The sequence below is a fragment of the Oncorhynchus clarkii genome, chromosome 7 (assembly GCF_045791955.1).
Source record: "Oncorhynchus clarkii lewisi isolate Uvic-CL-2024 chromosome 7, UVic_Ocla_1.0, whole genome shotgun sequence".
NCBI lineage: Eukaryota > Metazoa > Chordata > Actinopteri > Salmoniformes > Salmonidae > Oncorhynchus > Oncorhynchus clarkii.
Genome location: NC_092153.1, coordinates 7,346,115 through 7,370,956, shown reverse-complemented (window position 1 = coordinate 7,370,956; position 24,842 = coordinate 7,346,115). Strand labels below are relative to the sequence as shown.

The 24,842-nt window shown below is 44.8% G+C and overlaps 4 protein-coding genes across 6 annotated transcripts in view; 1 reads left to right on the top strand and 3 right to left on the bottom strand.

Moving 5' to 3' along the window:
• Positions 1 to 1,164: 1,164 nt before the first annotated feature.
• On the bottom strand, positions 1,165 to 15,029 carry LOC139412808 (importin-5-like). The gene is made up of 24 exons (XM_071159533.1): positions 14,849 to 15,029; positions 12,882 to 12,962; positions 11,561 to 11,753; positions 11,230 to 11,332; positions 10,961 to 11,057; positions 10,679 to 10,783; positions 10,237 to 10,480; positions 9,664 to 9,751; positions 9,020 to 9,126; positions 8,741 to 8,865; positions 8,351 to 8,440; positions 7,994 to 8,167; positions 7,355 to 7,573; positions 7,098 to 7,181; positions 6,029 to 6,161; positions 5,698 to 5,819; positions 5,349 to 5,445; positions 5,037 to 5,209; positions 4,538 to 4,705; positions 4,107 to 4,229; positions 3,624 to 3,843; positions 3,043 to 3,271; positions 2,719 to 2,860; positions 1,165 to 2,523 (listed from the first exon to the last, which is right to left on the bottom strand). Exons 1-24 carry the CDS (start codon positions 14,924 to 14,926, stop codon positions 2,437 to 2,439), a joined length of 3,282 nt encoding a protein of 1,093 aa, XP_071015634.1. The 5' UTR covers positions 14,927 to 15,029; the 3' UTR covers positions 1,165 to 2,436.
• LOC139412809 (nucleotide triphosphate diphosphatase NUDT15-like) lies at positions 13,807 to 19,333 on the top strand. Of its 3 annotated transcripts, none has more exons than XM_071159535.1 (4): positions 13,807 to 13,866; positions 16,834 to 16,988; positions 17,078 to 17,274; positions 17,402 to 19,333. In XM_071159535.1, the coding sequence occupies exons 2-4, from the start codon at positions 16,834 to 16,836 to the stop codon at positions 17,503 to 17,505; spliced, it is 456 nt and encodes a 151-aa protein (XP_071015636.1). In that variant the 5' UTR covers positions 13,807 to 13,866; the 3' UTR covers positions 17,506 to 19,333. The 3 variants fall into 3 exon arrangements, with proteins under 3 accessions (XP_071015636.1, XP_071015637.1, XP_071015635.1); XM_071159536.1 differs by lacking the exon at positions 13,807 to 13,866 and adding an exon at positions 14,996 to 15,022; XM_071159534.1 differs by lacking the exon at positions 13,807 to 13,866 and having other exon boundaries at positions 16,549 to 16,988.
• LOC139412811 (carboxypeptidase O-like) lies at positions 17,738 to 20,812 on the bottom strand. The gene is made up of 9 exons (XM_071159538.1): positions 20,689 to 20,812; positions 20,435 to 20,501; positions 20,249 to 20,350; positions 19,958 to 20,062; positions 19,397 to 19,513; positions 19,023 to 19,116; positions 18,585 to 18,787; positions 18,381 to 18,465; positions 17,738 to 18,206 (listed from the first exon to the last, which is right to left on the bottom strand). The coding sequence occupies exons 1-9, from the start codon at positions 20,766 to 20,768 to the stop codon at positions 17,941 to 17,943; spliced, it is 1,119 nt and encodes a 372-aa protein (XP_071015639.1). The 5' UTR covers positions 20,769 to 20,812; the 3' UTR covers positions 17,738 to 17,940.
• A 3,956-nt stretch (positions 20,813 to 24,768) lies between these two features.
• LOC139414062 (carboxypeptidase O-like) overlaps positions 24,769 to 24,842 on the bottom strand; it is a 2,492-nt gene continuing 2,418 nt past the window's right edge. The window contains exon 9 of the mRNA XM_071161944.1: positions 24,769 to 24,842. This exon is cut by the window's right edge and continues 192 nt beyond it. Within this exon, the coding sequence (XP_071018045.1) occupies positions 24,769 to 24,842 (74 nt within the window).

Here is a 24,842-nt window from a genome sequence, read left to right as displayed (position 1 = left end):
TTCCCTTATTCACTAGATATACTGAACAAAATATAAATGTAACACGTAAAGTGTTGGTCCCATGAAATAAAACTTAGCAGAAATGTTCCATACGCACAAAAAGCTGATTTCATGCACACATTTGTTTATATCCCTGTCAGTGAGCATTTATCTTTCGCCAAGCTAATCCATCCACCTAACAATTGTGCCATACCAAGAAGCTGACAAAACAGCTTACACAGATCATTACACAGATGCACCTTGTGCTGGGGACAATAGCAAGGCCATTCATTCATTTTTTATTCATAAATGTGCAGTTGTCACACAATGCTAGAGCGTGCAATTGGCATTCTAACTGTAGGAATGTCCACCAGAGCATTGCCAAATAATTGAATGCTAATTGCTCTACCATAAGCCACCTCCAGCACAGAAGTGTAACCACGCCAGCCCAAGACATCCATAACTGGCTTCACCTGCAGATCGTCTGAGACCAGACACCCGATGAAACTGTGGGTTTGCACAACTGAAGAATCTCTCCACAAAACTTATCTGCATGCTGGTCGTCCTCATCGGGGTCTTGACCTGACTGCAGTTCAGTGTCGTAAATGTGTGCAAATGTTCATCTTTGATGGCCACTCTGTTCAGGGTGAAGAGTGCTCCATGGAGGCTTTGGGGTTGTATGGGCAGGCATAAGCTACAGCCAAACTCAAATGCATTTAAATCGATGGTAATTTGAAAGCAAAACTATATGTGATGAGGCCCATTGCCAACACCTAATGTTTCAGCATGATATCGCACTACCCCATGTTTCAAGGATCTGGAAGCAACTCCTGGAAGCTGAGTGTCAGTTCTGCCATGGCATGCATACTCAGACATATCACCCATTGAACATGTTTCAGATGCTCTGGATCGATGTGTACGACAGCGTGTTCCAGTTCGCGCCAATAGCCAGAAACTTCGCACAGCCATTGAAGTGAGACATCATTCCACACCAAGGAGCGGTGTCGTGCAGCATGAGACAAGTGGTCACACCAGATACGGACTGGTATTCTGATCCACGCACATACCTCAGATACCTTTTTAAAATGTATCTGACTAGACACATATCTATATTCCCAGTCGTGTGAAATCCAGATTAGGGCCCAATTTATTTCAATTGACTAATAGGAACTGAACTCCGTAAAAAACTGTTGCATGTGGTTTATTTTTTGTTCAGGGTAAAATCAACTTTCCTTATTTCAATAATGTATAATAAACCTACATTGCAGTGAAAGTGACAACCCATGCATTACATTAATGCATTATGACGAATTCTGCCAATCTGAAATTTATTGTTGACATCCACCAAATATCTGCAGGGGTGCTAAGGTTCTAAACCAAATGTTAGCGGAGGATGGATGCACACATTAAGTCTATTCCATGCGTCTACATGTCTATAACCCAGCACATTGTGGCTAAGACACTTAATCCTAAACCAACTTCATTCAATTGGTGTAAACCTTCATGAAAAACAAACCTACATTTATACAGGGTTTCAGGGAAAGGAAAATAACACCTATAAAGGGTTTGTTTTAAATCTCCTAGACAGACAATCATGATTTCCTCACTCATTTATTAAAGGAGAGCTTGAGTTAGCCACTGACACATGCTGTTAGTCTTGAGAATAGACAGATTCAGATCAGTGAGCCAACAGCATACAGAGGCCGTTTCCTCCAGGTGCCACCGTGCGGCTCCGTCAGAAAGAGAAACAAAAAAAGCCTAAACAAAAAAACAAAATTCAGAGGCAGGAAGTGGTCACCCCATGACATGTACACACTTCCTTGTTCCATTCCCCAGTCCTCTAGTCAACACTCCTCATACAGCAGCTGGGTCCTACCAAGTCTGATACTTCTAGGAGTTTATTACAGCTGGGTAAACATGACATTTTCACATGGTTCCACAGAGCACAACTACACCAGTTAAACTTGTGGTGGAAAGGGTTAAGTCAATTTCATCAAAAGACCAGATGATTCTGAACAGTTTAACAGGATGGAGAAGAAACTGAATTAATACTTGTGTTCATTTGTTTTCCCTTTGTGGAGGTGAGGCCAACAACGCTCCAACCGTCAGGATTCAGGAAGAGGGTATAGACCACTCCAGTGGGCGATAACACATTAGTGACTTAAAGGGGAGGGGTCATCCTCTGGAGGGGGCAGGGTCTTATTGACAGTCACTCAGACAAATCAACCTGGTCCCTACAGTTAGTCGAGTGCAGGGGAGACTGACTGGATAGGGAGGGGGGCAGCAGGAGGCTGCAGTGAAGTCCACACACACGCTACAGATCAGAGATGGAAAAGGAGATGGGAGGGAGGTGGTGATCTAGGGAGGGAGGTGGTGATCTAGGAAGGAGGAGATCCAGGAGCTAGATGTTTAAACATGGTCTTGTTGTTTTCCAACAAAGGAAGGGGATAAGGCTTCTCAAGCAGTGTTGAGGAGGTCCTGGATGGCCTTCTGTTGAGTCTCGTTCAGCATTGTGACACACTGGGTCCACAGTCCTCCAGAACCCTGGGGAGGGGACAAGCTTTTAGATGAAGAAACTGCTGACTGACTACTAGACCTAGGACATTTCAATGTGGGACACTGACAAGGTGTTTCAAATTAACCTCGGTTTGGTTTACACCAATTTTCAGAATTCCTCAAAGCTTGTTAAAAGTTCCTAGATTGAACAAAGTAACTCCGGCAAGTAGAGCATTCCCTCACCTGTACTTGGCGGATGACATTTGCCAATCTCTTGCTGCATGCATCCTCACTCTTGACCGACTCGTTGGCGACTCCTTCAGCGATGATCTGGAATATCTTGGGAAGATTTGCATTGTCTGGTCCGAGGACAATAGGATTGTTGCTGTTGGAAGAAAAATGCATAAACAAAGAGAACATACCATAGACATATCAGCTGCAACACTTGGGTCATGTTCATTAGGCGACCATGTAAAACGTCTAAAAGCTAAGCAACAGAACACTAAATAAAATGTCTTATTGGCATGAACACAAACCAAATCAGTAATATTAAAGTCAGTCCCCCACCTTTCGATAAGGTCACAAAGGAAGTCAAAGGTGTGCACAGCTTCCTCCTTGTCTTCGTTGAGTGGCAGCCAGGAGAGCCAATGGGGAAGGATCTCGTTGACATTGGCACACTCAGGCCTGAATCTCATGACCTTGCCCACGGCTGATATGCAGTTCTCTGTGGCGTTGACGTTCTCCTTGACCTTGGAGTCTGGAGACTGGATCACACCCAACAGCGTGGGCAGTGCCTCTGGAGGAGAGGATAACCAGTCAGGAGAGGGCAGAGACATAAATGTCAAGGGATGCATGTCAACAGTGCAACAAGCAGGCTATCCATAGTGGGCTGTAGCCAAGTGAGCAAGTCTAAATCATGACTTGCCCACTGACCAGGTTCAATGTAATCAAGTTAGATACATATTCCTAGATAAATACAGAGTGCCTTCAGAAAGTAGTCAACTCCACTTATTCCCAAATTTTGTTGTGTAAAAAAAAGTGCCATCAACTTCAATCCCACCTTGTAACTAAAAGTGTAACAAGTCAAGGGGTGTGAATACTTTGAAGGCACTAGCTGGATAGATAACAAGACCCTGTGTGTCAGGTACCGGTGCAGAAGGGTCGGTAGTTCTCTCCTCCGTACTGAGCCATGACTCCTACGCCGTAGGCTGCAGCTTGTCTCACTTCGGGGCTGGTGTCACACAGCGACAGGGCCATGGCCCGCAGGAAGAGTTCCGCATATTTAAAGGAAGAGGGGCTGCAGTGCTCAACCACGTCGTCAAAGATGCACAGACCCCACTGCCTGTCTGCCCACGGCCTGCTAGGACACTGGAGACAACATCAAGAGGTCAAAGGTCAGCCCTGTAACAGCACCAAGCTTCTGTTGATTAAATCCTACATGGTGTGGCACACCAATGTGACCCCACATACATGGACATGTTCATTAGGCACCAAATAGAAGAAAACTGACAAACAGTGAAGACTAGAAATGCTAGTTTCCCACTAGGTTTTGTTACGGTGTGCCCTAATGAACATGACCAAGGACCATGTTAATGTCTGTCCGTTGGAGTGAGTGATGGAACCATCCTCACCACGAGCTGTACGATGAGCTGTAGAAGCTGCTCAAACCACGGCAGCACTTGTTCCTTGTAGCTGCTGAACACAGAGTGCAAAATGTCTGACACTTTGGTCAGTATGTACACATCGTTTTCATCCTGCAGAGAACACAACAATCACATGGTAGGAAACACTGCCAGGGAAATGGGAACAGAACAGTTGGTTCATGCAGAAACGCACCATGCAAGACAAGGTGTAAATATGTTGATTCATTCTAGAGCTGAATAAACACTTAGAAAAAGCAGGTGTGAACACAAACACTGCTATTGGACAGTACAAACTTGACATGGCTCACATCAGTGCAGTCACTATTGCTGTAAACTTGAACATTTAACATCAAGCCAGATTACCTTGCATCTAACAAGTTATTAAAATGCCCAGAAGGTCCGCCGTGAGGAACGCTCACCTCGTCTTGTAACGTTTCCTCCATGCCCTCGTCGTAGTCCTCATCCTGTCGTTTGGCCTGTCTCAGCTCCTGGTTCTTAAAGTGTTCCTCCAGCTTCCCCTTCAGGATCCCTCCCAGCTCTTCAAAGTGCTCGTTGTTCAGGCAGCCCTCTCCCATTAACTCAATACACTGGAGGGCAACCACAGTCAGCATTTTTCCACATCATAAATGAATTACAACTTAAATTCCTAAGATTAATTTGTGTGGAAATGCTACAGACAATATAATCCAAGCATATTTTTTATTTTATTTTTTATTTTACCTTTATTTAACCAGGCAAGTCAGTTAAGAACAAATTCTTATTTTCAATGACGGCCTAGGAACAGTGGGTTAACTGCCTGTTCAGGGGCAGAACGACAGATTTGTTCCTTGTCAGCTCGGGGGTTTGAACTTGCAACCTTCCAGTTACTAGTCCAACGCTCTAACCACTAGGCTACCCTGGGATGGGGGGGTTGGTTACCTTGGCAAACGAATGCATGATTTCTGATAGGACATCCGAGTCTGGCTCTGTGCCAATGGCCTTGATGAGGGCGTCGCACATGAAGTGCCACATCTGTGTGAGGTAGTCTGGGCCTCGTACCCGCGCACACTCCAGCAGCAGGGGCATGGACTCCGCTGCTGCCACCCGCACACGTACAGACAGGACAGTCAAGGACCAACCACAGTGGATGACAACAGTCTTATTCAGAGACCTGCCAGACAGCCCAGCCAACAACAGTCTTCAATAAACATGACGTTCAACACGTAGTGAGCGCTCCCATTAAAAGGATATCATCGTGGAAGTAGAACTTGAGCAGAGGAACCATCAGCTTGACCACCTGTTCTGTGTACTCCACAAACCCTTCCTTCAACTCTTTGGCATAGCACACCTGGAGAACACAGAGACAGGCTTTTAGAAAGAAGACCTGCTGAGTTTATTCAAATACAAGACAGCTTTTTCTTGGTCTTGGGAAGGAGACAGGGTTAGCCTGAAAGCAGAGTTTGGGTAATGTCCAGGATGAAAAAGGAAATTCATCTAATCCCTAAACTGGAAACGACTCCAAATCTAAAGCAATACGGCAGCCATGTTTAAATGAAGTTCTATTGGTGTGTGAGCAGCACTGCCCCTCGCCTAGTCTCACCAGCATCTGGCAGGCGGTGGCCTTCTCTTCCAGCCCGGCTGTCTTGATGCCAAAGCTCTGCTGGTCTCCCAGGTTCACAAACTCCCATCCGTCATCCTCCGACATGTTCTCCATGTCCTGGGCTGGGGAGGGAAGCCAGGAGAAAAGGCTTAGTTAGCCACAGGACACTACCCTTCACACAAGCATAGCAAGCCAGTTGAATTGCATTTCCATCAGGTTTTGACTTCAATAATTGAGATTCTATAGTGACTATGGGAACCCTGCAATGTTCTATAGGAGTCTACTGTGGATACCAAAATCAATCCCAACATTCAACCAGCATAGAACTTACTGTCCAGGAGGGCCACCTCTGGCTTGATAGAGGCAGTCTTCATTAGGGGCCCCATGACCACAGGTAGGTACTGCTGGAACTCTTTCCCCAGGATCTTACACATCCTGGCCCAGGCTGAGATCATGTAGGAGATCTGAGGGAACAGACAACCAGGGGTTCGTTCAGTATGGAGAAAACTGTTTGAAATAACATTTTATTTGTCACATGCGTCAAATACAACAGGTAACCTTACCTACAAGCCCTTAACCAACAAAACAGTTAACTTCTTGAGGGTCGGGGGCAGTATTCGGGTGGTTGACGTGCCCAAAGTAAATTGCTTGTTGTTCAGACCCAGAAGCTGGGATATGCATATAATTGGTAGTATTGCATAAACTCTGAAGTTTAAAAACTGTTAAAATAATGTCTGAGTATAAGAGAACTGATATGGCAGCTGAAAAACCAAGGAGAAGCCATCCAGATTATGTTTTGTTGGTGTCTGCCCATTCAAATGCTTGTTTATGGGAAAATCAAAGGAACACCTCCCAGATTGCAGTTCCTAGGGCTTCCACTAGATGTCTGTCTTTAGAAAGAGTTTCAGGCTTGTTCTCTCATTTGGACTGTAGTATTGTGGTGCGCACTTCGTTATTCATCTCCGGTAATGAACATACTATTCTCAGTCTTTAATTTGATTGTTTATTTACATATTAGGGTACCTGAGGATTGATTAGGAACATTGTTTGACTTGGACGAAGTTTATGGTAACTTTTGGGATTCCTTTGTATGGATTTTGAATGAGGGAAACAGGTAAATTATCGAGTCAAGCGCACCAACTAAACTGACTTTTTGGGGATTTAAGACAATATTTACTAAATAAAGAGTAAAAAAAGTCAACAGGAACAATGGGGAGGCACTACCAGACCGTGTCCAATAACAGATTTGCGATTTCAGTTGCACTACAGTGTTCTCTACATAACCCAGCAGTTCAGTTCCCAAAACAATGCAGATAGAAATGCAACAATTAGAGCAGACAACAGTCCCCCGTTCTGATGGATAATCATATCCATTCTAGACAACACATCTGTAAACATACCTGTGGGTCGTCATCCTCCAGGTCATTGAAGTCGGTCTGGGTCTTCAGCAGCAGCTGCATCACAGCTGACGCATCAGGCATGAACTGAGACAGAAGGGCAATCAGTCAACGTTTCACCAAACAGACAAATACAAAATGGATGGAGAGGAAATAACACTTAAAGTACGGGCATTGAGCATGTATGCAAATCTTGGTGTGTGACAAATCCTCGCATAAGGAACATGTACTGAACACCTGGTAGACAAAGCAGTGTGTACCTTGTCCTTGCCGACAGCCAGGCCGATGAGGCTGATACACTCGATGGTCTTCCCTCGGAGCAGCCTCAGCTCCTTCTGCACAGCGTTCTCCACGATATGTTTGAGGGAGGGCATGAACAGGTCGTAGTAGGGAACAAACTTCTCCTCGGCCGTGTCCGCCACAGACGCTATGGACGTCACCACCTGCTCCAGAACCAGCTTGGTACCCTTCTGGATCAGCTGGGACGGTGGACAGAGGGCTTCATTAGCATCCACAAGTTAACATGGTCATTGATCATGACCTACCAAGGCCCATTAACAAAGACGTGCGTCTGATAAGGGTTTGTGCTGCAAAACAGATTAGACGGATAATGTTTGAAATCAACAAAGACTGGCATTTTTTCTCTAAACAGATTGGTAACACTCAAAGCTGAAACTCCTTCGATTACATCAAATAAATAGATTGTAAATGTAGTCTGACATGAAGTAACAGATTCCTACAGCGAGAGAAACCCGTGGTGGAGAACAGACCTTTAATCTCCCAAAAGGTCTTACTGCTAAACCATAGAGGACTGTTGCAGAGAAATACCCTGTGGGTTGAAATGTTTTTAATACACACACTAAGACAGAGAAACAGCACACATTGACTGACAGACATACCTCCTGTAGTTTGGCCACCATGATGACATGTAGGTGCTGGACCAAGCTGTCCAGATAGGGGATCAGGAGGGACTTGGGACAGTCCTCAGTGAAGTTGATTAGGGCCGCGGCAGCGTGGGCCTGGACACGGGGGTTGGTCTGGTCCTCCATGGTCTGCAGTAGGGCAGAGATCACCTGGTGGGAGAGGGCACAGGGTCAAAGGTCAGCTGACATGAATATAAATCAGTGATGAGCTTGATAAGCTGTGCAGGCCTAAGACCCTGTTTGACTCTTTACAAGAGGTGGTAAAACTGCCAATGTAAAACAATGCGTCCTCAAAATCCAGTTCAACAAACCACATGGAAAAATCCCTTATACCTTATCGTGGAATTTCTTTTGGAAGGTGGGGGCGAAATCAGTGGCCATCTGCCCGATGGCGTTGCATGCAGCATAACGGACTCTGGGGTGCTGGAAACAGAGACAAAGGGTCAACAAATCACATCAGGGAGAAAACACAACTTCAACGTGAAACAGATTAAACCGAATTAAAAAGTACATTGTGACAACTGCTGATGTAAAAGGTCTTTACAGACTGTAGCCCAGTTGGTACAGCAGGGGTTTTCCTGCAACACCATGATAGTGGGTTTGAGTCCTGCGAACACCCATACTTAAGGTACGCACGCATGACTAAGTCGCTTTGGATCAAAGCGTCTGCTAGATGGCACATATATTATATATGAAGGCATTTGATTGGTTGAATAAACTCACAGGGTCCTGACAGAACAGTAGCAGGAAGCTGACGATCTCGTTGAGGATGGCCTCCATCTGTTGGTGGCAGCCCTCCCCGATGGCCGACAGCGCCATGAGGCCGGCGTGGCGGTACTTCCAGTCAGCTGACACACAAACATACAGTTACTGACATGTTGCTAGGTAACATCACAGCTGGGTCATACCTGCCACCCTATGGTCCATGATCGAGGCCATGTCCAAGAGAGTGGTTCAGGATGAGATGTAGTAGAAGTGTTTGAAACCAAAGATAAGACGTACGGTTCTGCAACATAGTCATGATGTGCTGTTTGATCATGGGCAGCACCATCTTTCCTCCCAGCCCACAGGCCATTCTGTCCAGAGCGCTCTCTCCTGCAACTGCATTGCTGTGAAACCCACGCAAAAATACAAGTTAACAACCCCATCCTACATTACCATGGACAGATTATACCTTCAACCAATCACCTTTGAACCTTTTGTACACGCTATAACCATTTTTGCTGGGGTAAATTCTTGCAGTATGCTTCATCAGCAGTGCAGGAAATACAGGTTTAGGCTGTACCAGTTGAAGATTGTGTGCATGTGATGTAGCTGGCATAGAAATGGAATGAATAGAACAGGCTTGGAAATTAACCCTATAAATTTGACTGGTAAACATATGGTACATTCGCAATGGCTGCCTGGTATTGTGATGCAATCATTCCCATGGTAATGTAGAATGTTTATTCAAATTATTCTAATTGATGTGGCTCATGCAATGGTATGCATTTGTTGCAATGTCAGTTGAGTTGAACCAAACCACAGCACAGCACAGATTGATGGTACACTTCCTGCTTAGCTCCTCTATGAGCAGACCACCCACCATTGACTTGAATGGGGACGGCCGTTCTATTCATTACATTTCTGTAGTAGCTAGGATGTACCTGTCAAAGTCATCGTCCTCCAGCTCATCAGCCATAGACCACTCCTCGTCCTCCTCCAGATCCACCATCATAGCCAGCATCTGGGGAACTGCACAGACAACCACCACACCAATACATCACTGACTTTACTGTGACCACTTCTGAGGACAAACAATGGTGAACACTTAGTCAACAAACTACAAATACTTTCCTACATTTGGACTAAACGACCCAATAGTGACACAAACCTCCAAACTAAATGCTAGCTTCCGCTGCTGAAACATTCCTCAAATGAGAAACTGTTCAAACAGCTATTCAGTTGCATTTTTAGCCTGCAGTCAAAAGGAGTCAGACTGAAATAGCACTTTGAAGTGCTACAGCACACGGCAGTGAGTTGATTTAGACACTTCCCAAAACAACATTTCCTTTAGCTGCACCCAGTTTACCTCTGAAGAGAACAGACGGACTGCATCTCCACTGGCATGAGAGAAAATGTACTTCCTGCCATCCCTTACAAAAACACATCTGAGTGAATCAGTACACCTCAGACAGCAGACTGGGGTGATGAGACAGGGCGGTGTGACCAGCACTCACCGCTGGATGCCACGATGGCGGTGTGTTTCCTCAGCATAGCGGCGGCAGTCTCGGACAGCGTGACGATAACCTCCAGGGCCAGCTGCCTCTGCATGTTGGTCAGGGTGGTGTCAGCACACAGCTTCAGGCTGAGCTGCAGCGTGGCCTCCAGGTTGGGTCGCAGGTACTTGGGGGCCGTGTCAGCGATCTCAACCAGAGACTTCAGCACAGAGTCATCTCCCTGGTAACACGACTCATTCACCGCCTTACCAGAGACCGAGAGGGATCGTTACACCAGCGGAACGGGTAAAGTTACATTACAATAAAAGAGCACCTCACATCTAGAGATTCATCTGAGAAGGATCCATTATTAAAACCGCTAACAGACAACATGTAAGGGTACATCTGGGATTTGACTGGAAGAAGCCAAGTTCCCCAGAGCAGACGTGGGGGCCTGTCTCACCTGCAAGATGCCTGGCAGCAGGTCAGAGAAGTGCTTCAGCAGGGCAGCGTTGCCCTCGTTGGACAAGACGAAGGAGGCTGCAGCACGGGCAGCTAGGGTACGGATCTACAGGGGGGAATAAGGGAGACAATGACACTACCAGTTCGGGTGACAATAGTTTATACAAGACTTGAGTTATCCTTCCAGGAGCTAGAATGACATTGAAAGCTGAAAACATGTCTGCAGAGTTAGCATTTTCTATTCAAATGGAGGTGTGGAGTGTTAACCCTGCATGGCACTCACCTGCGGGTTCTCCTGGTCCTGCATACACTGGACCAGCATCCTCTTGATCACCTCCATGTAGTGCTGCTGCTGGTTGCCAAAGATACCTGGGAAGTTCCTACAGAGAAAGACCAGAGCATAGTGGGAGTTATGCCAAAGGCTGCATACGCAAAGCTTAGGCTATACTCACGTCATCGTACAAGAACACAGATCAACAAGTAGTCATTAATACTTTGTTTTCAGAATAAATCATAAAGTCTTAGGGGGGGGTATTGGGTTGGGTTTCTCACCAGAAGATATGCAGGGCGGCCTCTCTCAGGCCAACGTTGTCAGAGTTGACCGAGTCAAACAGGAACTTGAGCAGCTCTGGCCACTGGTTGTTTCCATCATCATCTAGAGGAACCATGTAAAGACAAGAGAATGTAGAATACCAGACTGAGCTGAAGGAGCCTGTCCGTATCACTCCACAAGGTGACACAGTCATAAGAGAATGTAGAATACCAGACTGAGCTGAAGGAGCCTGTCCGTATCACTCCACAAGGTGACACAGTCAAAACCACCACGGTTATGCATGGACCAAGAGGTCAACTGCAGATCCCCCTCAGCTGTCCCCTAACCAACCTAGGAGGTTGCGGCAGAGCTCTGCAGCGATGTCGGCGACCTTCTTGCGAATGTTGGGCGAGGCCTCTGTCTGGATGCTGGTGACCAGCTCTGTCTTGATGGCCGTCTGCATGTCCACCGTCAGGCCGGGGTAGATCTCCTCGAAGGAGGACGACAGCAGCCGACGCAGCAGCACCGCCGCCATCGTCTTGACCTGGGGGGGTGGGGGACACATTTCATGGTTACACCAGAGGTCAATGCCTCCATTTGATCAAAGTTTAACACGATTAAAGTCCACCGTTTCATTCGGTCAAAGGTGTGCCATAAGTCTTCCTTGGCATCCAGTCCTTAACCCAGCATGTAGATATCCGAAAGGGACAATTGGAAAAGCAAAACAACTTGTCTCAACATACATGACACCCCCCTGAGCAAAGCCTAGCTCTCTGAAACAAAGATCTAAACATGTCAAGTAGGCAGCAGAATTATGCTGTTCCCGGTCGAGTTCCCTGTCCTGCTCCCCCGCTCTATAAATACTGTCACGCGAGAGAGGGGCATGGAGGGTCAGGCCGCCTAGCCCATCCAGTGCACTACTTTTAACCAGGGCCCATCGTCAAAAGTAGCGCGCAATATAACAGATGCTGCTCAGCAATCACACCCTCATCTGAATAAATGTCAAGAGGACGACTCACTGACACGACCGTCACACTGGTCATGTTCCCTTGCTCAGACGCTGCATGCGTCGACCAATGGTTACGTGCCACATCTATGCTGTCAGGCACCAGATTGCTGTAACTTATGTGGGGTTATCCGAGGTAAAATACTTATCCAGGCGTTGTAAGATCTGGCATTTGTCAGCAACGTCTGAGCAGGGCAGCATGACCAAAGTGACGTGACAATGGCCATGTATGAGTTATTACACTATTACTGTGCAGGTTGGTAAGCATAAAAACAGGGTATTTGAGCTGATGCAATGCAAAAGGACTACTTCCGGAAGATGAAATGACTACAGGATTCCTAGGATAGACTGGATGCTGCACGACAACGGTTTTACACAATAAGAATTTGGCTACAGAAGTACTGTGACACGGCTTTGTCTTGTGACTAAATGTTCTTCCAAGACTTGTTTACATGAGCTCATTCTCCCCCTCAGAGACATTGTTCATCTTTAAGAGTCAACCATGGGCAGCAGGTAGCCTAGCAGTTGGGCCAGTAACCGAAAGGTAACTCTGAGCCAACAAGGAGAAAAATCTGCCGATGTGCCCTCTAGCAAGGCACTTGACCCCAATTGCTCCTGTAAGTAGCTTTGGTTAAGAGTCTACTAAATGACTAAAATGTAACAAACCTCTTCTGCGCAGGCTGCATCTCGGATGGCCTGCAGCAAAAATGTGATCTTTGTCTGACCGGGGATGGTGTCATAAGCTTCCTGCAAAGAGAGAGAATGCGTCAGTTAGAGGAAGCATTAACGTGTTCTCCTGAAAGCCATTGCCCTGATAACGGAGGTGCGTGGGGGTCTTAGATTGAAATTCAAGGTTATGAAAATCTCCCTTGGGGCAAAGTTAGACTAATAGGAGTTGTCATCTTAACTAGAAGCTACTCATTAGTTTGTCTAATGCGGCAGCTGTCTGACATCTGGTTATTAACACTATGGCTGTTGCTGGATGCTTGGTGACATTGGGGGGGGGGGGGGGGCTAAATTGTGACTGCCACTGCACATTCTCTCTCCAACAATGTGGATGTATGCCCCAGGACACACCCCACACCCACTTTTCAAGATTCCTGCTAACTCTGTCACTGCTGCTAAAAAATTAAATTAAAAACTATTGGGGGAAACACTGAATTAGTTCTGGTTCATAGGTGGCATCTAATCTTTTAATGTCTGCATCCGGAATCTTGACAGGGTCAGCAAATAAGAGCACATAAGCCCACCACAGGACAGTTTGGATTTATTGGTGCTATATATAGTTTTAGGTTAATGAGTGCGATTACATCTAGCTCAGAGTATCTTCGCAATAGATTACAATGCCCATAGCATTGACCAACGACATTTAAAATGGACTCATTGAATCTAAACTTGTTTTATTCTATCCCTGCTGTCCAGTAGGTTGGTAGATATAATCCTGATCTCCATGACGTTCTCTGTGTGACTAAAGGATTCCGATGAGCTTAACCATCGGCAGACACTCATTGTCTTTCATAAAGGAAAGTGCTGACCGCTAGTGGGGGATGAGTGTGATAAGATTCAAGTGAAACTCAAATCCAGAGCCCTGATGAAGAGACCGTCCATAACAATGCGCTACGGATCCCAATCTCGGCTTGATCACGGATAAGTATGTCTACTCAGCGGGAAAACAAGATCATTAACGTTAGCTGCTAATCCTGGTAGCTAGTTTCAGATAGTCTGAGACCAGGCTATCCATAAAGATGACCAACTAGTGACACAGCTGACCAGGTAGATGTGTGGATTACACGCATGCTAATACAGGCGTGCTCATATGATCTGTATATTTAACCAAGATAGCTTGCTATCGTGTTAGATACCGACCTAGTTGCGACACATCGCACCTGAAAGAAAAAGCCCACAGGTCCGAACAGACTAATCTTTTATACATGTAGATTATTTAGCGGACGTAACGACTGTAAAATTTACTAGTTTGCTAGCCATCTTATAACTGAAGTTATGCATAGTCACACCAGCTGACATAATATAGGGAGTAAGCGAGATAACTAAGAGTAGTTTGTAGCTTCGGACTCTAAATGTATTGCAACATAGCTGGCTAACTAGCTAACATTAGCTACATTTCCGACCGGGGCCCTTAACAATTTTATGTTGTCGATTAACGTTGCTTTAGATAGCGTTACTGAGGTCGATTGCTCAAGTCTTCGGATGAGGAACCAAAATATTTAACTACCTAAAACATAGCTTGCTAAACTAGTAACGTTAGTAGCTACTGTAACCGAAGTGGTGATGTGCATATCAATGTGTGTCTCTAACTAGCTAACTAACGTTAGCTGAGCACGACTGTAAATGAGCACGACTGTAGTGTTAGCTAACGTTAGTTATAGCTAGAGAAGGGCCTTTTAAAAATCGTTGACGAAGCCTTGATGACTTGCTTACTAACGAAGTTTCATGGATCAATGAATTGTGCCATTTCCACATGCTACATTTTTAGCCAACTAGTTAACGTTAGCTGCTAAGCGGTAGTCCACTTCGGCTTCACACGTGGGCTGGGCTAATCGCAAATTGGCTAACTCTAGAAAGTAGCCTCAGCGCGGTGCTATCGACCTAGACAGTATATTTTGAGAGCTTACCTCGGACTGTTTCCTGATGTCGTTGTCAGGGCTCATCAGGTTGCCCAGCAAGATGTAGAGCTGCTGCTGCTCCGCCATTGCAGTGAGATCCAGAAAACGCTCAGCCAAGAGAGACCGCGGAAAGGAAAGCCGGCAGACGTTGCGACCCCTTGCACCGGACACAAAACACCCCAGGTTCTGATTGGCCTCTATTATCAAAGCTACCCTTCGTAGATTGGTTAGATATATAGGGATACACGTAGATGATAGGTGTTTGGTATATGTGTTGTTCTTATTGGACAGTGAAAATCCAACCACGAAGCGATTGGTGAAATTTCTTGGCGCACCCGCCTGTAAAATTAAATGGGCGTTTCTCTCGTTATTTCGATGATGTCATTACAAAATATTACAAAAGCGCGGGAAATTAACACATTGTGGGAAAATAGCAGATAGAAAGTCTTTGAGCGCAGTGAACAGGGTTGCGGCTAGATGGGATACAGTTTACGTGAAATTGACCACAAAAGTGGATAATTATTTTGCATTTTTGCCAGTGGTGGAAAATGTACGCAGTTTTCATTATTGAGTAAAATTAAAGATACCTTAATAGGAAATTACTCAAGTTAAAGTGAAAGTCACCCAGTAAAATACTACTTGAGAAAAAGTCAAAAAGTATTTGGTTTGAAATATACTTAAGTATCAAAAGTAAATGTAATTTCAGAAATGTACTAAAGTATCAAAAGTAAAAGTGTAAATCATTTCAAATGTCTTATATTAAGCAAATTAGTTGGCACAATTGTTCGTGTTTTTTTTAAATTTACGGATAGCCAGGGGCAGACTCCCAACACTCAGACATTCAGAAACAAACCAAGGGATGTTCTCTTGATAAGTGTGTGAATTGGACCATTTCTGTCCTGCTTCAAAATGTAACGAGTACTTTTGGGTGTCAGGGAAAATGTATGGAGTAAAAAGTACATACTTTTCTTTAGGAATGTAGTGAAGTAAAAGTTGTCATAAATAGTAAAGTACAGATACCAAAAAAAACTACTTAAGTAGTACTTTAAAGTAATTTTACTTAAGTACTTTACACCACTGATTTTAGCTAACCTTAAACATTTTCAGAACCTTAGCCTAATTCTTATTTTAATTTAATTTTTTATTTTTTTATTTTATAACTAGGCAAGTCAGTTAAGAACAAATTCTTATTTTATTATTTATATAATTATCCTAACTTGCTGCGTAAGTTCTCCTAACCTACTACGAAAATCCCCTTCTGGTCAATTCTGACAAACCGTTTCCCTTTTAGTCAAAACGAGTGAACAGCAAGCAAGTATTATCTGCCACACCAAAATACATAACAGTATTAGTATACTGTGTGTAGCCTAATAAGGCGATGTGTTTATGTTGCCATCAATTCAGAAAAAATGAATGTGAGACTCTTTCATTGTTCACATAGTTGGCAAGGCTATGCAGTTTCTGTTAGCCGGCGGCCGCCTAAAATGGGGTAGCTTGCTCTGACAAATGTGACTGATGCAAAAACAGCCAACAATCTGTGGTTCCATTTTTGTCCAGTCCACTGTTGTAGGCTACTACTATAACTATAATAAACTATCTCTGGCTACACTATGGACTATCTGTTGTGGTGTTCGCCCTAACACTTCCAAAATAACATTTTGATGTAATATCACATCAGGGCAATAAAGGGACGGTTATAGATAGGGAATCATAGCATACACGTTTGCTTATAAATATTTCCATCTGCATTGTTTAATGTATCTACATTTTTAAGCTACCCAGATAACTTTGCCTGATAAGCAACTAAAAAAATGTACCGGAAGTGATATTCACGTGTCAACCTGGCTCGTTCCGTTCCGTTCGTTGCGGAGGAGGAGCTGTGCCTGGTGAAGTTGCCTGAAACGATAGAAGAGCATATGCCATAGCATGTGTTTATAGTAGAGCTATTTGCTTATAGTTTTACTAACTGAATTACCGTGGTCTGATTTGACGAGATGACACAAAACTGCAGACCCCTCAAGCGCCCTGGTGTCGGAGTAGGGGTTCTTGTCACAGATTCAGCTCACTCCAACTGCGTCCTCGTAGGAAAGCGAAAAAGTGCAATGGGCAAAGGAACGTATCAGCTACCTGGCGGTCATCTAGAATTTGGGTGAGTAGCTAATTATTTCTTAATGTAAACAAGTGTGTGATATTAATTTCATATTAAAGTTGACCAATAGTTGTATTTTTCATTTGAAGAGAGACATGGGAAGAATGTGCTCACAGGGAGGTGATGGAAGAGGCAGGAGTGCGCCTGAAAGAAGTAAGGTTCGCATCCGTGGTGAACTCCATCAACCTCGATGAGCAGTACCACTACATCACCATCATCATGCAAGGAGAAGTGGACAGGAGCTACCCAGCAGAGCCAGTCAATCTCGAACCAGAGAAAAACGAAGGTGAGAAACCTGGCTATCCCAGTCTCCTAGGTTCCCAGGAATTGCCTGCACTATTTACTACACTGGCAAGTTAATGATTTGTATCTGAGTTTATGTAGATATTTTTGCCTCTGTCTGTCTGTCCCAGGTTGGACATGGACACAGTGGGACCAGTTTCCTCAAGAGGACCAACTCTTCCTGCCTCTGGCCTGCCTGAGACAACAGGGCTTCCAGCCGTTCAACACCACATAACACTGCAGCTACCCAGAAACAGAGAAGAGAGGGGCGAAACACAGGGATAGAAGACACATACATTAGAACTGCTTTGTAGGACCTAATCAAGTCAGGCAGTTGGGTATACATGGTAACGGTTGAACTAATGTTGATCAGCACCTTTGGTTGGGTAAACATGGCAACGGTTGCTGGACTTATGAGGGGACAACTCATGGATCTAACGGAAGGAAGTTATGACAACAAATCATTACGGTTTGAGTGTATTTATATCAATGAAATGTTAATGCAAAGCACACTGTACTACAAATAACCTGTATGTGTTTTGTCAATATTAAAAGGAACATAAGAAGTAGATGATAATTTAACAGTTTTACAGTATAGTTTTGAAGACACAAGTAACATACCACACTTGACAAAATAAGTGTCTCATCTGACTCCTGCAATCCTCCCAGTCTACAGCAAGATGGCGCTAGAGACCCAGGCTGCCAGCAGTGTGGTCCACAGTGTTGCCCTGACGGTGGCAGCATAGCTGTAGAAGGCCTTGTCGTGTGTGTAGGTGATGATGTGTTGTGCTCCGGCGTAGGCCTCCTCACAGGTGGGCTGGATCTGGTCCTCTGGGAGCTCGAAGCCGTGTTCGCCCTTGTCCCTGAGCTCAAAGGTGAAAGACAACGGGATGCCGATCAGCCTGGCAAAGTCCTGAGACGAACCCGAGAAGGGATCTGGAGACAGAGAGAGAGAGTTTTATAGGCAAGTAGTTGTATAGTCTCTTCCCATTGGATTGCCATGTGTCCGAGTATAGATGTGGGTCTTGATAAAATGGGAGGCATTGCTCACTTCAGGCATTGCTCACTTCAGTGTTTGGTGACTCGTTGTCTTCCCTCAGCCTTACTTACACAGGATATCAGGTGAGGTGCCTACAGTGTAGTCCATCCCATGGACAGCCTTTATAGCCTTGGCTGCTCCCAGACCCACCTCCATCTGGCAACACAGAGACATACTGCAGGTTAATGTGGTCAGAAAACACGTGCACCCCTGTTGATCCCCATTTTAAAACACTGGTCTATTACAACACAACTTATTTTTAGGGGCGGGCGTACCAGCTCATCGTGGTTGGGTGCTGAAGTGTTGGGATGTCCGTAGGGCACCAGGAGCTGCTGGCCATAGGAGTGGATGGTGAGGAAAGCCATAATATCTTCCCTCATTTTCCCCAACATGTCTGTGACGGCCCAGGCCTCAGACTCAGAGAGGGCCTTGGTGCCGCAGTAGAACAGATTGCAGCAGTCTGTCGAGACACCAACCACTGCACAGACAGGAGAGGAAAACACATTTAGGATGTGTGTGTGTTGGGGTTGGGGTCAATTCCATCTCAGTTCCAGTCAATTCAGGAAGTAAATCAAATTCCAAATGTTCCTCATTGAATAACATTGAGAATTGGAATTTCAGTGTACTATCTGAATTCATTGGAATTGAAATGGAATTGACCCCAACCCTGGTGTGTATGAGTTAGTGTGGTTTTGAGTAAGAACCATACTCACTGCCCCAGTTAGCGTAGAAGTTACGATTGAGGTCTGTTCCATAGCAGGTACAGCCTCCTGTTCCTGGAGATCTGGACTTCCTCCACAGTCGAGTCTACAGAGATAAGAACCACTAGTCACTAACTGGAATGATAATACTGTCATCAATAATATTTCTGTTACAATATGTCATCCAAGCCAATAGATGGCGCTCTTGTTACTTGTAAGGTCTACTCATATATTGTACCAGCATGTCTAGGTCTATTGTGAACTATGTACTGTATGGATAACACCTGGTAGAGATGTGACGCAATTAAAGACACAATTTGTCATATTTGCAGTAGTTTCCCAGAATGTGTCAAAGCTGGTCTGAAGTAGCATTAATCAGTACTTACGCTTTCGTTATGCCAAGAGTAGATGTAGCCATCAACGTTTAGGACTGGTGTGATGTAGAAATCCAGATTTTTCATCATCTCATTCACCTTGGTGTCGGTTTTGTACGTTCTCAGGATCTGTTGGTAGAAATAAAGGAGGAGATTCTCACCAGTACTGCTTCATGCTCTTTCATCTCTATGATAGCACACACACACACACACACACACACACACACACACACACACACACACACACACACAATGTTTTGTACAGCTAACCTTGTGGGGGGACACAATTCAGTCCTATTCAAAATCCTATTTTGCCTAACTCGCAACCCGTACTCTTACCTTAACCCAAAAACCTTACCTTAAACCTAACCCTAGCTCCTAACCCAAAAAGTAACCCTGGCGCCTAAACCTAATTCTAACACTAATTCTAACGTTAACCCTAAACCCCCTAGAAATAGCATATGACCTCGTGGGGACCAACAGCATGTCCTCAGTTGGTAACATTTTTGTTTGTTTACTATTCTTGTTTCGTTTACTTCTGATCCCCACAAGAATAGTTAAACACGTCCACACCTCTTTAACGAAGTACTGGCAGAAGGCGGGAGTGATCCATTCTCTAGCATGGATCCCACAGTCCATCCAGATAGCCTTCTTCCTCCCAGTAGAACGCAGACCAATCTGCAACATAACAACCAACAGGAGATCTCCATTGAGCTGCAGACATTGGCCTCTTGGGTCTAGTCAAAGCAGAAGAACACTAGTGATGAAAGCTACTTAGTGGTTTCCCTGTAAGACTGACCTAGCCAGGGCCAGGCATGCTGACCACAGTGAATGCAGAGAGAGAGAGAGAGAGAGGTGAAGAACCTTCAGTAAGGTGATGTTCCTCCTCTCATAGGTTTGACCGTAGACCATGGAGGACACAACATCTGGGTTCTCCCTCTTCATCTGCTCCATCCATGCTGTAATCTATAGGGAGAGGTACCAGAGTCTCTATACAGTGAGGTCTCAGTCATTCTTTGTGTGTGTGTGTGTGTGTGTATTCTCTCTCACCTCTGACATATTGTGGTACCTGGTGTAGTAATTCCTCTCAGTGGTCTCCTCTCTACTCCAGACAGCACTGTACATTGACACACACATACTCTATGCACATCAAACGATACATCTTGGTTTGGTGGTTATAAATTGGTTGTAAATCAGCTACCGATGTATGAATCTTTAATACAATTCCTGTTAGTCTGACTTGTTAAGTCATCCTTCATAGGAGACTAACCGTAGTAGAGTTACAGTATCCCTCCCAGACTCACCTGTCCTGGGCTCCATGTCCACTCTGGACAGCCAGAGATAACAGAACCAATCCAACAGAGCCCAGACCCAGCATCTTCATCAACAATGTCCCTCTCTCCTTTACTAACAGGTCTCACAACTCACTGTGTCAAATCAAATCAGTCACCTGGGCAGCAGGGAGAGGACTTTATACAAGTCCTCATCTAGATGAAGACACGTGCAGCCCCACATCTAGATAAAGACATGATGTAAGAAACTGTTATCTCTGTTATGTCATTACAAGAAAGAGAACAGAAAGATAGAATGGCGCTGATCTAGTGGTAATAAAATAAATATGTAAAGCCACACCTTTACCTTGATCAGAAGAACTCACTAGTCTGACGACTGTGATTATCTCAGACGCACTAAAAGCCCATTTATGCTTGATCCGAAAGAATGTTAGTAAGTTCCATATAGAGGGTGTGATGGAAATTGCGGCGGATCTGGAGGCATGTTGATAAGGACTCTATGAAAGTGCTAGCCACTGCTCTCATACAATGCAATTTTGACTACGCTAGTACTTCCTGGTTTGGGGGCTTATCTAAGCTTTTGAAGGGGAAGCTCCAGATAGACCAGAATAAGCTGATCAGGGTAGTATTGAAGTCCACATACTCCCATAGGCAGGAGCTGCTTTCAGGAACTAAACTGGCTGCCTGTTGAGGCTGAGGTGTTCCAGATTAGATTCGGTTTGGTTTACAGGAGTATTTATGGTTCTGCCTGTTGAGGCTGAGGTGTTCCAGATTAGACTCGGTTTGGTTTACAGGAGTATTTATGGTTCTGCCTGTTGAGGCTGAGGTGTTCCAGATTAGACTCGGTTTGGTTTACAGGAGTATTTATGGTTCTGCCTGTTGAGGCTGAGGTGTTCCAGATTAGACTCGGTTTGGTTTACAGGAGTATTTATGGTTCTGCCTGTTGAGGCTGAGGTGTTCCAGATTAGACTCGGTTTGGTTTACAGGAGTATTTATGGTTCTGCCTGTTGAGGCTGAGGTGTTCCAGATTAGACTCGGTTTGGTTTACAGGAGTATTTATGGTTCTGCCTGTTGAGGCTGAGGTGTTCCAGATTAGACTCGGTTTGGTTTACAGGAGTATTTATGGTTCTGCCTGTTGAGGCTGAGGTGTTCCAGATTAGACTGGGTTGGTTTACAGGAGTATTTATGGTTCTGCCTGTTGAGGCTGAGGTGTTCCAGATTAGACTCGGTTTGGTTTACAGGAGTATTTATGGTTCTGCCTGTTGAGGCTGAGGTGTTCCAGATTAGACTCGGTTTGGTTTACAGGAGTATTTATGGTTCTGCCTGTTGAGGCTGAGGTGTTCCAGATTAGACTGGGTTTGGTTTACAGGAGTATTTATGGTTCTGCCTGTTGAGGCTGAGGTGTTCCAGATTAGACTCGGTTTGGTTTACAGGAGTATTTATGGTTCTGCCTGTTGAGGCTGAGGTGTTCCAGATTAGACTCGGTTTGGTTTACAGGAGTATTTATGGTTCTGCCTGTTGAGGCTGAGGTGTTCCAGATTAGACTCGGTTTGGTTTACAGGAGTATTTATGGTTCTGCCTGTTGAGGCTGAGGTGTTCCAGATTAGACTCGGTTTGGTTTACAGGAGTATTTATGGTTCTGCCTGTTGAGGCTGAGGTGTTCCAGATTAGACTCGGTTTGGTTTACAGGAGTATTTATGGTCCTGCCTGTTGAGGCTGAGGTGTTCCAGATTAGACTCGGTTTGGTTTACAGGAGTATTTATGGTTCTGCCTGTTGAGGCTGAGGTGTTCCAGATTAGACTCGGTTTGGTTTACAGGAGTATTTATGGTTCTGCCTGTTGAGGCTGAGGTGTTCCAGATTAGACTCGGTTTGGTTTACAGGAGTATTTATGGTTCTGCCTGTTGAGGCTGAGGTGTTCCAGATTAGACTCGGTTTGGTTTACAGGAGTATTTATGGTTCTGCCTGTTGAGGCTGAGGTGTTCCAGATTAGACTCGGTTTGGTTTACAGGAGTATTTATGGTTCTGCCTGTTGAGGCTGAGGTGTTCCAGATTAGACTGGGTTGGTTTACAGGAGTATTTATGGTTCTGCCTGTTGAGGCTGAGGTGTTCCAGATTAGACTCGGTTTGGTTTACAGGAGTATTTATGGTTCTGCCTGTTGAGGCTGAGGTGTTCCAGATTAGACTCGGTTTGGTTTACAGGAGTATTTATGGTTCTGCCTGTTGAGGCTGAGGTGTTCCAGATTAGACTGGGTTTGGTTTACAGGAGTATTTATGGTTCTGCCTGTTGAGGCTGAGGTGTTCCAGATTAGACTCGGTTTGGTTTACAGGAGTATTTATGGTTCTGCCTGTTGAGGCTGAGGTGTTCCAGATTAGACTCGGTTTGGTTTACAGGAGTATTTATGGTTCTGCCTGTTGAGGCTGAGGTGTTCCAGATTAGACTGGGTTTGGTTTACAGGAGTATTTATGGTTCTGCCTGTTGAGGCTGAGGTGTTCCAGATTAGACTCGGTTTGGTTTACAGGAGTATTTATGGTTCTGCCTGTTGAGGCTGAGGTGTTCCAGATTAGACTCGGTTTGGTTTACAGGAGTATTTATGGTTCTGCCTGTTGAGGCTGAGGTGTTCCAGATTAGACTGGGTTTGGTTTGCAGGTGTATTTATGGTCCTGCGCCCAGATATTTAAGTGATTACTTTCCCCGTGTTAGGGATGCACATAATCACAGCACCAGATCAGGTGTTGCTGGTGTGTGCTTCTACAGGTTCAGGAGTAATGCTGGGAAAGGTACTTTCTTGTATACTGGAGCCTCAGAATGGAATGAGTTGCCTCTGCCTATAAAAACAACGTCCTCTCTGGGCAGCTTTAAAAACAAAGTAAAAATATGTTTGATGTCCTCTGTGCCCATATGAATAACCCCTATGATGTAACTGGAATGATGAGATAGATGTTCTTCTTCTCTGTTTTTATGTTTTGTTATCTCAATGCCACACTGTGTTTAACTGTGTTCAATGTTGTCTAGCCATCTTGTCTCAACAGGACCACAATGGAAATAAGTCCCAGACTTTATTGTGTGTCATCCTCCATGGTTTTACTCAAGTGCATGTATGGCTTTTTAAGTTTTATGTGTGCTTCTTTTTTAAAATGGTCAAATTAATAAAATAAAATAAACTGAACAGAAGCCAAATTGAGCTCTGACCCACATCACTGTGCACCTCCCAATGTAATGATGCGGAGGGGTCCGTATAGCTCCGTTAGGCTTCATATAGCTCTGCATTAACTTGATTGGTTGACAGTAGGTGGGGGCGGGAGGTCCTGTTTGAACACAAGCTCACTTCCTTGACAACTTCCCTCACAACAGCTCTGCGAAGTGCAATAAGTATGAATGCCCTGACTTCTGCAGAGGCTGTATCACCGTAAATACTGCACGGCCAATGCAGACAACAGATTGACCAAGCAGCGCCTTTAATGCTCCTCAGCTACACATGGACAGGGGAGAGGGGGTCAACGTAACCTTCTGCTACCCAGGAACAGTGGGTTTTTGTTCTACTTTACTTTTTTATACAAACAAATGATAGTACTACTGATATTGATTACCGCATTGTTGGGAACGAGCAAACAAGAAAGGCATTCCACTGTACTTGTGCACGTGACAATAAAAACTAGAAACCTGACAGAGGTGAAAGCAACTGGACACAATGGTGCTGTTGGATCTGATCAAGTTAAACAGTCCAATCTTTCATCCGGAGCAGAGGTTGATCTAATGTTGAACTGGACCTTCACTGAACTCGTGGGGCTCGATAACAGAAGCAGGACGTTACGACAGCATTACATAGCAGTTGAGTATATTTATATCACGGAAATGTTCATTCAAAATATTCTACTGTACAAACGTGTTTGTGTTTTGTCACTTTTAATGTCCGTTATATTTTACAGCAGAATTGTAGAGAAACAAATAACAAAGCACAGTTGATAAAATAAGTGATTAAACAGATTTTATAGTCTATCTGACAGTTTATCACTTTTGTCCAAAGTCTCATTTCTGAATATACTGATAAACTGCCACCATCTCCTGGCCTGACTCCTGCAGTCCTCCCAGTTTACAGCAGGGTGGCGCTAGAGACCCAGGCTGCCAGCAGTGTGGTCCACAGTGTTGCCCTGACGGTGGCAGCAT